Source organism: Cottoperca gobio, chromosome 24 (assembly GCF_900634415.1).
Source record: "Cottoperca gobio chromosome 24, fCotGob3.1, whole genome shotgun sequence".
In the NCBI taxonomy this organism is placed as follows: Eukaryota; Metazoa; Chordata; class Actinopteri; order Perciformes; family Bovichtidae; genus Cottoperca; species Cottoperca gobio.
In genome coordinates this window covers 11,717,070-11,735,567 of record NC_041378.1, presented here as the reverse complement: position 1 = coordinate 11,735,567, position 18,498 = coordinate 11,717,070, and the positions used below count along the sequence as shown (strand labels likewise).

The 18,498-nt window shown below is 40.1% G+C and overlaps 1 protein-coding gene across 1 annotated transcript; it reads right to left on the bottom strand.

Annotated features, from left to right (window-relative positions):
• Positions 1–3,038: 3,038 nt before the first annotated feature.
• LOC115003755 (elongation of very long chain fatty acids protein 4-like) lies at positions 3,039–10,151 on the bottom strand. Its single transcript, XM_029425668.1, has 7 exons — positions 9,902–10,151; positions 8,066–8,157; positions 7,197–7,384; positions 6,435–6,515; positions 5,023–5,194; positions 4,783–4,910; positions 3,039–4,421 (listed from the first exon to the last, which is right to left on the bottom strand). The coding sequence occupies exons 2-7, from the start codon at positions 8,130–8,132 to the stop codon at positions 4,140–4,142; spliced, it is 918 nt and encodes a 305-aa protein (XP_029281528.1). The 5' UTR covers positions 8,133–8,157; positions 9,902–10,151; the 3' UTR covers positions 3,039–4,139.
• Between the last annotated feature and the right edge of the window lie 8,347 nt (positions 10,152–18,498).

The window sequence follows — 18,498 nt, the reverse complement described above, 5'->3', positions numbered from 1 at the left end:
TGAGAAGAATATTATGTTACTAAACCTAAACTTACACTGCAGGAATACTTTATAACTAACATAAGTTTGTTTACTAATGAGTATCTCATGTGCGGTTACTTGCTAAATTAAGGCACAACTTTATTAATCCCAAGGAAAATTGCTGTGCAGCAGTAGCAATACACAGTGGCAAGAGATAATTACCCAGTGGTGCACATCTAAAATACAATATATACAATGCCAAAATTAGGTTAACAGTATGTTAATAGGGATCAGTTTAGGTGGGTTGCATATAGATAGTATGTACAGTATAATATTTGAATTATATGTAATTGTAGGAGTAAATGGTCCCCCCTCCCCTCCACCTCTGCTGGTCTCCTCTCCACCCCCATGTCCAATCTGCGCAGCTTTGGGGACAGAGCCTTCTCTGTGGCAGCCTCCAGGCTCTTGAACTCCCTCCCCACAGATCTCCGCAAAACAGAGTCCCTTCCCTCACACTGTTCCAGTCCCGCCTTAAAACCCATCTCTTCTCCTCTGTCTACTCTTAGCCATCCCAATCCATGTCCGTTGATCGTATTTGTTTGTCTCACTCCCCCCATTATATTATTGTAAAGTGACTTTGAATTCTTGAAAAGTGCTATAGAAATTCTATTTATTATTATTAATATTAATAAATTATTTGAAACCAGTGAAAACAGTTGTGTAATGTCCTCTGTAGCTCTGATGGTGTCTTTCTAATGGCTCACAAAACTCTGATAACATCTCAGACTGGAATTGAGACATTAATATTTTTTAAATGAGACCATTGAGTTGCATTATGGGAATTGTAGGATCCAGTGTTTTGGACTCATAGTAGGGACTAAAAGTTGAGATATCTCCAATCTTTAAAAAAAAACCTGTCTCTTCTAAATCCTCCATCTTAATACTATAACAATGCTAAATTGGTCAAATGCCCATTTGAGCACAACTTCATTTTTAAAATGATGCACCATGGAGGCACAGGATGAACTGAAATAATCGGTTTTTATAACATTTTCATTTTAACTCTGGACTGGATATAATCTCAAAATGGTATACTGGTGTCATAAATCAAATTTACATACCACACCAGAACCTAGAGCCAGACACAGGACAGAGGTGTTGAGAGCTAAACGCTAACGTTTGCTCAGCTTGTTTCTCTGATAGCTTAAGATCCAGACGTATGCCGACTAAACTCCTTCATCCAGTTAAAACATAAAGTTAAAAACTAAATCTTAAAAGTGTTTCGTTAAGTGTAGCTTAAATTTTGGGCTAATGTAAGCAGTCCTACACAACTCAACAAATATATAACATATACAACGTTTTTAGACATTTCAATGTGGAATGTTACATATTATACGTTTAATTCCTTCATTCACTGTTTTTTTTGCTGGACAAAACTGAGTTTTATACATGAAAGATTCCCGGCATGGACATAAAATGTGCCTCACCCACTCTTGACAAGAATCACATAATGTGTCCCCCTCGTCCCACAAATGTACTGTCACTAAATCCCAGCAGAGGGTGCTCTCCACAGACAAAACAGAGTCCGCTCAAGCTCTCAAGGCAATCTGTCCCACACAGACAGAGAGCCAGTAAAACGCTGACTGTTTCCACTCTGCTAGGCTACAATGAGCGCCTTAGTCATATAATTGCTAATGAGATGAGTGAGTGACGGGTTAGGTTTGCAGAGATTTAACCCATGCATACTGACCCTTCACCCTCTAACAGACTCTCTGAGAATACTGAATGGGTTAGTCGACTGTCAGTAAGATCCTGAAATGAGAGGCCTATTTGCTACACATTATCAATGGAATGGAAATAGTAACATGTTTGGGAACCAGTAATCTAGTGTGCACTTAAAAAGCTTTCTTAAGAGAGTTGCCCAAGCTCTATAATATACAATATGCATACAGGTATGTGTATGCACGTTCCTGCAGCAGCAGGGATGCAGGTTATAGTGACCTGTGCTAAATGACTTTGATAGAAAAGCCTTGAACCTTCTCCAATCCTCTTAGTTCCTGGCTTAGTTCCCTCTGCATCCCCGTGGAGGACAAATACTCCTCCACTCATCTAGTCTATCATTCAAATCTACACTCTTAGACCTCCTTCCTTCCACCTCCACCCTGATGCCATGGGTGCAAAGAGACAGGTGGTGGTGCATCAGGATACAATGGAAGGCTGCAAAGTAATGCATGTAGCCCTATTGTGCAATGAGGAGAATGATAAAACCCCTCTGTGGCCTGAGATGTGAAATGTCAGGAGTAACAGAATGAGTGCTATCGGATTCTTTTGGAGCACAGGAAAAAGACGGTAGATTAATAATTTACTAGATGCCATTACTGGATCCACACTGTGGTCAAAGAGCATTGGGATATAGTGTGTTTGTCACAGGCTAGTGAAGAAATGGGCTAAAACTGCTGATGTCAACCTGGATATTAATTCACAGCACAGGTATCAACAACTTGTATTTGCTAATATTTGGGGGTCAAATATCCGCCTCTTTTTTTGCTCCTGTGCCCCTTATCACACAGAAGTACACATATTAGTCATTCGCTCAATAATTCAACGCTATATCGGAGCCAAATGTTAACTAATCCATAGTTTGAGAGTTAAAGTAGCAACCTGGTGGCAGATTAGTAAAGGCTTCTCTTCCAGTGACCTGCTTTCCTTGGTCACTCATGGAGTGACGTGGAAATAAGCTCTTTTGGAGCTAAAGCCAATTTACCCCCAAAGATTAGGGCAGATCTGTCTGGACAGGCCACCTACCTCGGCCTCACACACAAACCTAGAACATTTCTTTCCATCCTGCAGATCTTGGGATGGAAGAGAGAGGGATGATGGAAGTAGAGGAATGAGGTGAGAGAGCAAATGGGAAGATGGGGGATGGGAGGGCTTCGGCTCCAGATTAGGTTCCTTAATGGGTGACAACTTGATCCTATATGCAGAGTTGCTTTAGCGTTAACGGAGCTGTTTTACGATTACAAGGCTCGTGCACACACCAAAACTAACACAAACACACACAAACAAACTATGGGGTGCTGACATTGTCTTTATTTCAGTTATATGTGCAGCCAGAAGCTGTGTTGCTTTCATTCTTAGTAAGACAATGAAATAACCATTTGTTTTCTTTAAAAAAAAAAAGAAAAGCATTTTTCAGGAGGAGTTTCCCTTCAGTCCTACATGGCAGTGAGACAATATTGAGCTGAATTTCAAATCTCTTGCACCTCGGCTACATTGCACAGCAAAAAGAAATAAATTATGAGGACCCACAAAAAATTATCATAACAAAGATACCCACAAATTTGCATAAATACTAAAGGAAACTACAACCCTCCCCCAAAGTGTTTTAAACCAGGTGTTTAGTCACAATAAACACAAAGAAAATAGCATGTTGTTGTGTAAATGCAGCACAGTTATCAACAGCAGAGAAAGTCCATGACATGTTGGATTGGTTGATGGTGTAGAGATGAATGAAAAGTAGTTAAATATAATAGATGGCAGTTATGAGAATGTCATATTGTGATTTGTTTGTTTGCTAACTTTGTAGTATTCGTAAACAAATGCCGCCCCCCCTCCCCCGAACCGAGAAAAAACCCTTTGGTATAAACATCTGCATGTTCTCTTGTTGGTAATAGTTAAATTAATTTAAACTCTTTTAGATCACTAGAAAATAAATTAGCTTATTAAAGACTATTTAAGCTTTCAGTTAAAACAATACTGGAATCCAGAGTACAAAAGTTGGAGGTGAATCTTGGTTGATAAGTTAGTGGATGCTGAGCAGTTTGTAGGTCCTTTTCTTTATATTTTGGTCCTATTACGGTCCAAAAACACAGTTGGACACGAGAGATCTCGGAGCCTACATGATCAGCATCTTGCTTTTCTTGATAAAAAAACAAAACAACTTTTATGGAGACAACCAACACCCCTCCCTTCCTCTCAAAACCCCTTACAGACAAAACACACACTTCTATCCTTTCACCTTTTCAAGTTGGTCACAAATCACATCCTTCTACGTTATTTGAAGGGATGATGAAACCTGTCTGGTTTCCGTTCATCCCTTCCCTAACCCTGCCTCCTTCTCTGGCCCTTCAAACAACTGTCCTCTTTCTTTTAATCGCCAAGCAAGCCCTCTTCCTTCCTTACTCTCTTTTCGCTCTTCCTTTCCTTTGCCTCTTCCCGTTATCCTCCACTTCCTCCACTTTGCTATGACCGTTAGTTACCATAGAGGTGCCGTTCGCCACGGGCTTGCCTCCCTTCTGCGTGGAGGAAGGTTTGCGTCGGTACGCGTGGTAGTAAAAGTTGGCGAAGAGGACGATGAAGGTGACGGCGTAGCCAATCAGAGCCCACTGCATCCAGGCGGGAAATGGACAGCCTGTGTAGAGGGAGTGGCCGGCGTGGCCGATGGTCACGTGGAACTGGATCTGTTGAACACACAGAATGTAAACACGTCATTAAAATAAATAAGCAAAAAACAGCCTGAAACACAGTAAAAACGCAATAAACCTGCAGAATTGACATGAAACAAAGTATTCCTAGGTAATGATTTAAGACATAGTTTATAATGTACGGAATAGAAAATAACTTTTATATAGGGATTATCATTGAAATAGAAGTAAGGAAATGTATATCTAATTTGTCTTTTTCCATTACTTACCAAATGACCTAACTGCATCGTTATGACAGTATAATCAGTGCTATTAAAATACAATTTTAAATAGGATATTTCACCAAAAACACCCACAGAACACACACACAAAAAGTATCTCCATAAGTAACACCCACCATCTGAATAATGGTGAGGTATTTCTTCCACCAGAGGTACTTCTGCATCTGAGGTCCCAAAGCTGCCAGGCCATAGTATCCGTACATGAGGACGTGGATGGAAGAGTTGATGGTCGCACCAAAAAATGCTGTGGAAAGATTATAGGCATACATTTGTATCAGGCGTCATGACGGTCGTGTTCTTTGTAAATGGCTAGCGTGCAAACTGCCAGTGCTTCTACATAAGATGCTTTTACTCACATTGTCCACCGGGGACCCATTTCATGCCGATCCACCAGAGGATGAACATGGTGCAGTGATGGTAGACGTGGAGGAAGCTGACCTGGGTGAACTTCTTCCTCAGGATGAAAAACACTGTGTCCAGGAATTCTACTCCTTTGGAGATGTAGTACCACCAGAGCGCAGATGCTATCTGAAGACGTAAAAACAGGATGGAGTGAATTATTGCAGCTCACGGCGGTGGATCTTCGACACTAACACTGCTGTACCCAATAGCGTATTTGATAGACAAACAGCTGAAGACTGCGAAATACAGTGTGCAGACATTGGTGTAGTACTCATTACAGTCACAGCCGTGTTTCGACTGTATGGTAATGCTGGACACGACAGGTGCTTTTCTCTATTTGGTTTCCCACTGCAGATAGTGCCGCCTCAGTGTAGACCGGGTCAGCTAATCGTCATAGTGTGAAACTGCCGCGACATCATCTTCAACGGGACACATGCTGAATCCTTTCAACAGCAACTAAGCAGATGAACGTCTGCAGTGTACGTAGTGTGTACGTTTTTAGTTTTGCTGGCGGCTATTTTTTTAAATCTAGGTCTATTGAATAAAAAAAAGACTGTGGTCCCTATTGATGGTGGACGGCTATCGAAACATCGTTGGTTTATAGAGGATGTCCCGTGACGGTCTGCAGTGTTTTAACGCCACCTTCTAGTATCAGATCAGCTCACTTGGAACCACGGGCGAGGTCGTACTAAAAAGTACCAGGTACTATCCACAAGAGCGAGTCGAGTTGAGTAGAGCTGTGCCGTACCAGGCAGTGGAAATACGGTTTTAAGGTCCTAGTTACCTTTAAAACATTTACCTAAATCCACTTATGTAGGACAGTTGAGTGAAGTTTCACTAATAATTACTACAGCAAAGAGCAGTTTTTATGAATATATTTGTGAACAAGATATGAAAAAGAACAAAATCCAAAACTAAATGTTTTTGCAAGCAAGGAAAAATTTCCCGCATTTGTAGTGAAGTGTTTTACATTTACATGTCGCAGATGATTCACTACTACACGTTTACATTCACTCACTCGAATCCCTCTGTGTGTGTTAGCTCTTCATTCCTCACAGCCTGACACACACATGCACATAGTACACATGGCTGCTCTCTAAGCCGCGGTGCTGTGGCATCATGCCATCATGAAATAACACGGCCTGAGGGTGGAGATCGGGGTGGAGTGTTACGGTGGTGAGACAAATTACTCCCGCCTATCTGAGTACAGGCCACACCCTGTTTGTCCTGAAATAGAGATAAAAACGTTTACCTCTCCTCTAACCCCCGACAAAACTAAATGCACTGATCTCCTTGAGGTTTAAAGTTGTGATAGGTGTTAGGTGTGTGAAGATTTGAGGTGCTGTGTGTGTTGGAGGGAGCTTACCCTGACTTCATACTCATCGTTGGAGTAGTTGACAGGCTGACAGAGGTAGCTGTACCCGGCTGCTCTAGAGGCTAGTAGGAGCTGATGGGAAGAAAGAAAACCAAATATCAGAAAATGGTTGACATTTCTTAAAATATGGAGACGGCAACAACTACTGCAGTGAACAGGAGTAATCCCACATAACTCACAAAACAAAATTTGAGTTTTCTTTACAAACCAGCAGGTTGTTAGACACGGCTGAGAGCTACGAGACATTGGGGATTTCTACATTATTTACTGTAAATAAGTAATCAAGATGCACAACCACTTGCTAGATTCTTGGTTGAGATAATATGTTGAGAGAACACCCATACATAAGACTTACTGTTCAACCATTTAAAAGGAAAATGGAAAGTGGATCAATTGTGAATTGTGAATTGTGTAATTGTCTTGTCACAGTGCAGTCATTTTCTCCACACCATCCGTAAGGTCTTTTCTTGCCTTTTGCCTTTCTGTGTGAATGTGTCTTCCTACATTAGGAAGTGTTTCTATAGTGTAATTACATAGTAAATATAGTACTCTGTGATTTAATGTCTGGTTTCTGCATTTAAATGAATGTCAAGATTGCCTGTCACACAGTGTTTCTGAGGGAAAGCCCTTTGGTAACACTAGTATAGGGAGAACTTATTAGTGTCTTATAACGTAGTTTCCATGTCATCCCTTTAACATCCTGACAGAAAACACTATATGTCATGTTTACTACTGTAATCTACGTCTCCCCACCTCTTTGGCGATGTAGAAGTTGAGGACCACCATGCTGAAGTTGTAGACTATGAGGGTCTTCCTGAGTGTGTAGGGCTGGCGGTCCTGCATGTATCTAGGCCCCGCCCACAGGAAGAGCAAGTACAGGCAGCTGATGGCCAGAGTGGGGACGGGAGATGACATCATCGGCCAGCTCTCCACCCTCTTGTCTGGAGGAAAAATAGAGGTAAACTCAATTACGGGAGAATGTGAGGTATGATGGTTAAACAACAGAACAGTTGTTGTTAAAGTTAACACACATGTAATGCTTGCAGTATTAATCTTTCTACCGTCAAAATCCACACAACTCTAGAACATGCACACCCTCTCACACAACCTTTATCTATTTATTTGTATTTATTTGGATCCCTATTAGCATTCTCATGACCAGTTAAAGGACACGTAAAGTACAATCCACTGCTGTTACAACATACTTCAGCAACAGTTTTGCAGTTTTTGCCATTTTGTTTCTGTTGACATTATTCTTATGTGTAATAATAACAATTTACTTACTACTAGGATTTTTTTAAGTAACACCCTAGTTTGACCATATTGTATAAACTAAGTAGTTGGGGGTGAAAACAAACTGAATATTTAAACTATTGCACACGCTACCTGTGCTTGTTTCCTGGTTTAACTTTGACCTGATCAGACTTTGCTATGTAGTTATTATGCTATCACATACATGTAAAAATCTAGTATGCCAACTTCCATTTTTCTGTACAAGTAAGCTGGTGGCTACGATATTTACCTGATGACAATTATAACAAAGACATGTTTCAATAATCAAACATCTAAAGTGGCACACTGCTCTTGTGTGATTGAGAAATGAGTGATTGTAAAGATCTTACCTGCTATAGTAAGGCCCCATTTGTAAAATTCTACAGTGTCATTCACAAAATGTGTTACAACCTCCATGGTTCTGCCGTTGGTCCCGATTATACTATGGCAGGGAGAGAAAAGGAGAGAGAAGCAAAAGAGCCAACGTCAGTGAGAGACCCAAAGCAAATTACAGGCCATACATATCCTATCAGTGTAACTAGTAGCACGAGGAACTATGCTACGTAACCATTTTAGTATGTGTCACTCTCTTGTAAACTGCTGCAACATGTCTCTGCCATGATTAGCTTGCAATTGTTGCACATATTTATCAGGCCAAAGATATGTAGCCTGAAGAAAACCCTTTTCAGCATTCTATCAAACTGACTTCTCAGAGTGTTGAGTTCTTACTAGATAATATGTTAAACACATCCACAAGTGAGAGCCTTTTAGATAGGGATTTGCATTATGCTGTGTCATATTATATGCTACCACATGGTATTATTCAGCTCATTATAAATGAATGGATAAAGTGGTCTCCCATCTTTTAAGCATTGCTGCAAACAACCTAAAAGAAGAGATTAGGCCTCTCTTCTCGTGCCCTTATTTGAAGCAGTATGGTAACATAATAGCTAATGCACTTTGCATTGATTCTTATGATTGCTGGCCAGTCGAAACAGTTTGAGATAATTGGGTGGTGGATACTGGGTAATTATATTTTCTCTGTTTCTGACCCTTTTCTTCCACAGATAGACCTAATACTTCCTCTAATAACCTCCTATAACTTGCTCACTAACAGGACACCGATGACAAAAAGTTAGAACAATTGTGCATCAAGAGACAAATGTGCACCACATTGACTGTAATTAAGCAGCATTACATAACAAACACTTCTTATCCACCTGAGAGCTGAGAGCAGTTGTCTCCATATTAATCTATAATTAATCTGGTGCGTCAGATCAGATGCCCTTTTAATAATTAACTGCTCTGTATACAGTGACTATTGTCCACCAATGAGTGTTGACTGACAGGAAAGTGCTGAGTATTTAGAGCAATATTAGGCTACACATGGATGTGTGAGCACGAGCGAATCTGCAGAATGGACTTTTTTTTTGTGCAGGACTCCATATAACAACATACCCACTGAGGGTTTAGTTTAGTTGCAGTGGACCGCGGATGGGAATCCGATAGAGAGGGTTAACCGGGTTTGTACGCACACAAAAAGACAGGAGCGCATGTGTCAGCAGGTTTCGCTCGGACCGCTCAAGAGGCTTAAATTCAATTGATCAACGAGCTTAGATGTAGGCCTAAGTACAAATGCCCACAAGCCTGTTTGATGGTTGTCTGCCTGCATGTGCTATGAGTGACACACATAAAAAAACAAAAACGTGTTTATGTATAGAACAGAGAATAACATTTGCACACTGTTAGAAAAGGTATTTTGCAATAATAATAATATATATATAAATATATATATATATATTTTAACGTACAGATATCCTAATATGTTTTTTTAAAAGGTCAAGCTCTTCCACAGCTAATACATGAAGTTACACTTGTTTTATCTTAGGTTCATTTAAATGTCATTATTTTTTGCCCAGGCTTAACAGGTGGCTGGGTGAAAGGTGCTAAGGAGTGCAAATGAATGCAAACTATAAAACAGTTATGAAAAGTGTCGACCCACGAAGAAATAATTGATTTGACGTGGACAAAGGGCTGGGCTCTTTACCAGCAAGGCTTCTTAATTAAACCCAAAAATAACAGTAAGAACCGGTTTCAAATTTAAATGTATGAAAAGCATTTAGCATGCCCAGAATCAAATTACGACAACGTAGCACAAATACACAATGTTAAAAACGTTTACTTACGTCCTCGATATTTAAGAGCGTGTAATGACATCCGGTGCAATTTGATGTCCAACTCCTCTCACTCACTGCTTCGCCTTTCTTCTTCTGCCGTCACTGCTAATCAGTTTCTACGCCGCTCCGGTTACAGTTCGACATTAAACAGCAATTTGGCAAGAAACTACACAAGGCAAGTGAAAATATATGACTAAGATACCCCAATTATGCATTCAGTCCGTGCCGGCCGCTCAGCCGCATCATCTTCTTGCAATCTCCCAGACACCGAGAAGCCAGATGGTATTGCGCATGCGTGAATTCACTCTCGTGTCTCGTGTGCGCGCGCACTGCAGCCCCTGACAGCTCTTGGCTCTGTGACAAGGATGCTTAGTTTCTTTTGTTCTTCCTCAGTATTTACTTCTACTGTATAGCTATATAACAAATGCACCAGCTAATTAACCATCACATGAACCTATTAACTAACCAAATCACATAATGCATCAAAATAAATTCTTACAATGGGCTTTTTGAGTAGGCTATACAAAACTAAGCTTTTCCACATCCTACAAACCATTGTCTAAATCCATGTACTTTAGCTCTACAGGTAGCAATTGAGAACATGGTCTGCCCTGTCGTCTCTACTCTGGTTGTCCACTAGATGGTGCTGTCATGCTACCGTTGGATCTTCAGTTCACCCGCCCTTAACACACCAGCTCTGTATGAGGTTTCTTTGAAGGAAGCCAGACTAACTCTGTAAGTCAACAATGAAGTTCCTTTTTCGCTGTAACCCACACAAACATCCTGCTAGCAGGCGAAGGCAGATTGTTGACCTTTTAATTCATATTGCAATAGGCCTCTGTCACTGACAGTTTATTATGTTATTTGCCATAAACTGTGGTCACCAAACACTGTCATCACAAGTGAATTACCAAGTGAAAGGGAGGGAGTACCCGTAGTGCTTCATGCACTTCCAGGGTCTTTTGGCACTTAATGTTTTAGCATGGTGTGGACAGTGCCATCTTTGAGCACCTGGTTCAATCAATTAAAAACAGCCAGTAGAACAGCCCAAGATAGACAGCAAAGGGCCTGGGTCGAATTTGAACTTGGGCTGCTGAGGTAAGGACTCAGCCTTTGTACATGGGGCACCCGCTCTACTAGGTGAGCTACCAGGGCATATATGTATTTCTTACTTTGAATCTACATGAGCTAGAGCAGGGATACTCAACGTTCTTTGCCCAGGGTCCACATTTACAGTGTGACAGGAGGCCAGTGGCCAGTTAGGACATTCTGGGCTTAGCACAGAGTACTGTTTTTGAACAAAAACAAAGCTTTTCACGCACTCTGGCACCTTATTTACGAATATAGTTTCCCACTGTGAATCTTTTGTGTGTGTGTGTGTGTGTGTGTGTGTGTGTGTGTGTGTACATGAATTAAATCACATAAGTATAATGTTTCAAAATAAATTGAGAAAACATTGGTTTCTTCAAAGTATACAGGGTGTGGACACAATAACATGGAAACTTCTACAAAATATAATTTTTCTGGTGGTTTCCTCTTCGCTGCAGCATGGTTAAATGCTGTTAGATATCTCACAGATGAAAGAGACAGCATATGCACATATACACTGCTTATACATTAATGCAATAAAGAGTTGAAAATACATCTATCTAATCAACCTAAAATGGCATGAATAATAGTATATGTAAATCCAAAGGTACATTTTCTATGCACACTACAAAGAATGCACTTGAAAAGTTGTTTCTGCTGGCACAATCTACTCCACATTTGCCTTGACGGTTCAGTTCATAACTGTAATTGCACTGTAATTACAGTACTGCAGTTATTTGCTCACGCAACGGAAGAACTCTCATTTCTAAAATTGACAATCTTAAGAGCATCCTCTCCGTCCTGGCCGCAGGATGAGCAAGAGAGCGATTTGTTTTGAAGAAGATCATCGTTCAGGCTGTCTCAGGTTTTTGTCAGATTCACCTACCTGCCACCCTGCACACACACACGCACACGCACACACACACACACACACACACACACACACACACACACACACACACACACACACACACACACACACACACACACACACACATTTATATCTGTGTGGTCCTTTGGTTTGACGTATTCAGAATGTGGCAAACGCAGAATGTGAAGGAGGCAAGTTGGCGGTCCTTTAATGAGAAATGTCATGACTACTGCTCTGTGGCTACACTGACCACATCAGGGCAACCTGGAAAGGATGGGGTGGCTTTAGATTGCGGGGGTGAATAAATACACTTAATATTAGAACAGCCCTGAATAGTGCACTAACAACTCTTCACTGTATTACGGTGAGGCAGAGTTTCTTATATGACATCTGGAAAGTGAGTCCCTTTGAGTTGTGGTTGTTCAGATGTGTTCAAAATGCCTGTATATGAATGTGCTCATGTGTCTGATAAAGTGGCTGTATAGTTTAAGTGTCATGTGTTAAAGACTGAACTTCCTGTTTTCATCCTTCCTATTTTCTGTCATTCTTTTCTTTTTCATTCTGGTCGTGTTTGCACTTTCTTTCACTTCCCTTCATTCTTGGCCCTTTACGTTGTGTTTTCACGTCTTGTAAAGTTAGCATCGGTTAATCGTACACACTCTTTATCGCTCTTTATGGTCTTCATATTTCATTTTTACATCTGGCAGTGCCATTTTCAAAAGGGTAAACGTTTCACAATTTCCAAGCATAGTCATCTTTTTTTAGCCCCCAAAAAAATCCTTTAGAGATTTATATTAGCTTCTGATTTATGCTGGAACACACTCTGCTCAAACCGCCAAAATCTCTGTAAGGGAAATTTCCTTCTGTAGGGAGCATTCACAGCCAACCACCTGGGACGAACCATTTTCCACATACCTCTGGAGCGGTGCACTGCTGTAAAAAAGCCTTTTGGGAAATACGACTTTTCCAAAACATTCTCTGAGTAAGGTGATAATTTCTTACACACGGGCCTCCTGTAACTGGGAGGTCAAAATCTTGCAACATGAAGTATCTGTTTTGCAGAGGCGGTTTATAAAGGAAATGCCACAATTTCCTTTATCTGTTACTTGTGGAGACTAATGGCAGGTCTAATGACTTCAAAGGAAGAAGTGAACGCGAGTACAGATTATGACTGATTCCTTTGCCCCGTAGTCACCAAAGTAAATATCGGACCTATTTTTCACAAGCCACATATCCTCCAAACATTCTGACACTAAAATGACATTCAGCAGACAAATCAGGAGAAAATTAACTTAGTTTGAGACCAATTTGTCTGATTTGTCCGTCTCAGTTTGTCAAACTCTATCAAACTTTTAGGCAAACATCAACATTCGCAAACGCCCTAGCTAACTACTTTTTTCAATGATAAACATGTTTGCTATCTGTGTAAATATCTAATGTTAGCAAAATACAATATAAAATACATTAAATTGCACTTTTATACGCAGCTTGTAATACGCCATCTTTCCTTGTAGAGCATCTTTGCATGCAGAAAAACTCATCCATTACTGAAAGACACATCAATGCATTGTTTCATTTGAGTGATTTTTAATGATGTGTGAGAGGAGTAGCACAGATAGGAATAACTCAGTCAAGATATATTCTCGAAGTCTTGACTCTTTTTCAGCACGTGCGGCCAGGAAATTACAGGCTTAAGGAGATTTGGCTCTTCGAGTGTCTATATACTTACTTTTCTCAATGCTTTCTCTGTGTGCATGGACTGTAGGTGAGTATGCATGTGTTATGACAAATCTCGGCAGGTCTAAATCAGTTGGTGTTTTTGTTTCAGGTTAAACACAGTGGATTATATCATACTCATTTGCAGAAAATTGCAATAATTTCCCGTAAATTACTGAATTTGTGCTCCTTTCATTAGTGCTCCCTCCTAACTACAGTTTCTCCGATTGCATCTTAATTGCTGTGAGTCGTTTTCTTTCACAGTTCCTGTGTCATCTGAATAAAGTCCTTTGCATCAGAATCTTTTCACATGGTTTTAATTTGAAAGGCATGTGTATCAGGGTCAGATTTAACTGGCTTCATTCAGTAGCTGATCCTTCTCCGTCTATAGTGGCTCACTAGATGTGGCATTAGGTCACAGCTTGTGCCATTTTGAGGATTACTTTTTTTACTGCTTCCCATAAAAACAGGATTTGAGCTGCACACATATAATATGTACTCTACATGTGCGCACACAGTGTTTTGTCCTCATTTGGCCTTTGCATAAGGGAAACCCCTCCCCACAGGGCCGCTGATGAGGCACCAATTTTACTCACACTGTTATTCCATTTCTGTCTTTCTTTCTGTCTTTTCTTCTTTCTTTCTTTCCTTTGTTCCTTCTTTCTTTCTTCTTTTTCTTCTTTCTTTGTTTTTTTTTCTTTCTTTCCTTTCTTTCTTCTTTCTTTCTTTTTTCTTTCTTTCTTTCTTTCTTTCTCTCTTTCTTTCCTTTTTTTTTTCTTTTCTTTCTTTCTCTCTTGCTTTTTTCTTCTTTCTTTCTTTCTCTCTTTCTTTCTTTTTTCTTTCTCTCTTTCTTGCTTTCTTTCTTTTTTTTTTCTTTCTTTCTTTCTTCTTTCTTTCTTTCTTTTTTTTTTTCTTTCTTTTTTTCTTTCTTTTTTCTTTCTTTCTCTCTTCTTCTTTTTTCTTCTTTTCTCTCTTTCTTTCTTTTTTCTTTCTCTCTTTCTTTCTTTCTTTCTTTTTTTTTTCTTTCTTTCTTCTTCTCTCTTCTTTCTTTCTTTCTTTCTTTTTTCTTTCTTCTTTCTTTTTTTTCTTTCTTTCTCTCTTTTCTTTTCTTTCTTTCTTTCTTTCTCCTTTCCCATGCTTTCCTTTCTCCCCCCTCCTCGGCAAAACTTCCTGCTCCAGTCAGTTCCTATTTATTCCGTTTTTCACTCAACTCATTCACTGTGTTATTCTCCCCGTCTCTCAACGCTTAACCATTTTCATTAATCTTCATCTTTCCGAGGTAGTTTCTCTTCTGTTTGAATTTCTTCCACATGCCACATGTCCATCCACACTGTCTGCTTTTACACACACACACACACACACACACACACACACACACACACACACACACACACACACACACACACACACACACACACACACACACACACACACACACACACACTTGTTATCCTTTGTTTATGCAGGGTAGGTTGGCCGACCATACAGTGACGCCCTGTTTACAGTTATACTGAAAATGTAATATCATTGTGCAATATAACAGGAACAGACACTATCAGAACTCAACAATACAGAATCCGTTACAGGCAGGTGATTATTTAAAATAGTTTTGAAATTATAAATTTTAGTGGCCTTTCAAATAATTCCAGTAAAAGTGATCTTTATACTATAAATCACTTCATGAAGCCTCGTTAGACTCTGCTGCAGACAAGTAAATATGAATTGTAAAGAAGGTCATTTCTGATAAGGGCTTCTTGAACTAAAAAACACCAGAAATTATTACATCTCGCATGCAGGGAGGGCCCGACCAACCATATCATTTAAAATGGTCAGTATTATAATTATCTCCAGTAGCCGAATGCTTAACTCAAGCTCAAATGTGCAGTGGTTGGTTTATGGGTCAAACAAATGCAAGACTTTTACCCAGGAGAGTGCTGTTCCTGTCCTGTGTCAAACCAAAAGTCAGTGTTGCCTTATTTTAACTTAAGAATGTTATTTAACTTACATAACGTACTTATCTTATGTACATAACATCACTGTGCTTTCCAATACCCATACTACCATACTATTCAGAATAAGATTTTGTTTTTCCCAATACATAGTGGCCTATGTCAAATGCAATATGCCACAAATACCAGGATGTTATATTGCATACAGTCACATTTTGCAATATGCAAGCCATCATACTTTTCTGGTTATTCTGACCCACAATCCTTTGCACACCGGATATATGAGCAAGAGGGTCAAAGTTCAATGTTATGAGAAAGTGGTATGACCAACAGTATGCATACTGCATGCAATAGTGCATGCTTAGTAAGGGCAGCTGCAGTACATATTAAAAGTAAAAACAAAAGTGTGATTTGGAACAATTTTCTATTTTTCTTTTTGATTATTTTCTGGCTCTTTGTCTTTAATGGATAGAATAGCAGAACTCAGCCTTGGTACATGGGACGCCTGCTCTACCAGGTGAGCCTCCGGGCCACCAACATTTGTGTTGCCTAAACCTAACCAATTAGTTTTGTTTTGATTATACAACGTTGATCACGTGATTAAAGCGGGCAAACGTTGTTTGTCACGAATGTTGTTTTGGGAGTCACCGGCAAACAACCTATTCTGTTGTTTAGGTATGACGACGTGTTGGCACAAACATATACACACACTGCAATAAAAGTAGTGAGCAATATGGACAATGTGGACATTTAATTAAAAGACGTGTGTGTGTGTGTTCACCATTTTGTGAAAGTACAGCCCATTCTGTAGTAAGAACTGTGCAACATTTACATATATGTAAGAGATAAGTGAGCTTTGACAGGTTGTAAGATCCTTACTGCTGATAGCTCTAAGAAAACAATATATGGCCTATTATAATATTTTCATTACCCGTAGAACGACCTGTCAGTTACTGATGAGTGCAAACCGCAGACATATTACAGGAGGAGATCTCCAGGTGGTGGCTCCGTGGGGAGGGGGGGGGGTGCTTGCTCTTCTCTTTTCCTCTCATGAAATGTGAGTTTCGGTTCTAAGCTGCAGCCTCTGTTAATAAGGAATGCAATTCTTTGTCCTGCCTTTGGCCATAACGTAACCTATGCAGTGATCCTAAAAAACTGTTGCTTCATGCACCTAATGAAAAAGAACTGCTGGACATTCCAGTTAATATTACGAAGATTGATTTTCATCCAAAGTAGTTCTCAAAATACAACGATATATTTCATCTGACACTTTTTGTTGTTATGAATATATATTCTCTGTAACCCAGTGGGGAAGTGATCATGCTTAGTTCACCCCAATAACCTCTATGGACAAACTCCACTTGTAAAAATCCACTTTTCTTTCAGCAGTGTATTTAAATACAGAGAAACACTGTTACAAGCTCCTCATAACCCACTTTATGAGCTCTTTCATATATGCATTCTAGATGTGAACAGTACTGTTGTCTGTCTGTTAGAGTGTGATGATATTTTGAGGGAAAATATTTTTCTCCTTAGGCTAAAGCTAGCTGGAAGCAGTTGCTCTTTGATCGCATACTTGGCTTTACCACATGAAATCTGGTTCTCAGGATCTTTCCCTGCTGGCATCCGGTGCAGCCACTTTCTTTTGACAGCATTGGGCAAATTTTTTCATGGCTAATGGTGAATCCATAAAACAAAAAAGGGCTACACAAAACAAGTTATTAGATTAGTTTTAGTGTCGTAATAAGTTTGAGGTTCAGCGAACAGAGAGGGTCTGCAACTGTGGCCTGGAAGGCAGCAACATGAGTCACTTCCAACACAATGTGGTCACTAATTATATTTACAGCTGGTTCAGGACCAGCTCTGCCAATAAGCCCACAAGGGGGACATGGTTAGTGGGCAGATAGGCTACTGCTGATTTAAATTAGCTTTAGCTCTCCTTCCTGGCCTGTTTTTTGTTCTGACAAACCTTTCAAGAACAAGAAGAAAAATCACAATTGAAAAGCTCAAAGCTTTATCAAAGGCCATCAGGGCCAGCAAGGCCTTCTCTGCTGGCCTAAACATCATCAGAATATAAATTCAATTTTTATATATTTTTTCCACAAATATGTCTTAAATTATTCCCCATAGTCTATTCTCTTCATTTCATAGCTTTCCTCTTGGTTGCGCTGCTTTCAGCCTCAGATGGAGATTTGGAGGGCTGGCCTTTATGTTAGAGCTTTTATCCAATCATGTTTCAGCCATGATGTGTTGCCAGGGTCCAAAAAATATGCCCTGAGGCCTTCAGAATCAACTGTGCGGGCGCCTGTCGCTTAAAGTGAATGGAGACAAAACTGTGGCGTTAACCAATCAGATTTCGAGTTGGGGACACCGGGGCCAGCTAGCAGGCGTACAATAACGTCAGCACGTCCACGTCTTTTGATTGGATACGCACTATTGAGAGGCCGAGCTATGCAGAGCTAGCAAACTGAACTTGAACGAGCTAATTTAGATTTCTACAAGATGTTTGTTTTCAACCCACAATGGCTGAAGGAGGACAAGAGATCGATTTGGTTGCAGATATAATTACAACGCCATTTTCAAGACAAACCTTTCAAGAAAAGCTAGACATTGTGAGAAGAGAACGGCCTGGGCTGGGTTTGTCCGCCACTTTCAAATCACTAACTACGAACGGTACCCCCGGCTCACAGCCTCCGAGAGGCACTGCACATTGTACTGCTGGGAATGCCTGCTATTTACAACTAAATGTTTCGTAAATATTAATATAACTCTGTTGTTAGGGTGATGCAACGCCCGGTTATACTGCGTTTCTGTCTAAATGTATAGTTTCTAGAGCCATGGCGTCATAATGATGGTATTAAGAGGTGGAATAATTCAGGGAGGACTGTGTAGGACATCACTGAAGGTTTTTTGTCCGAGTGAAACTTATGGGATACTGCAGCAATTTCACATGTCACATACACAAAGTCGTGGGACTGGGG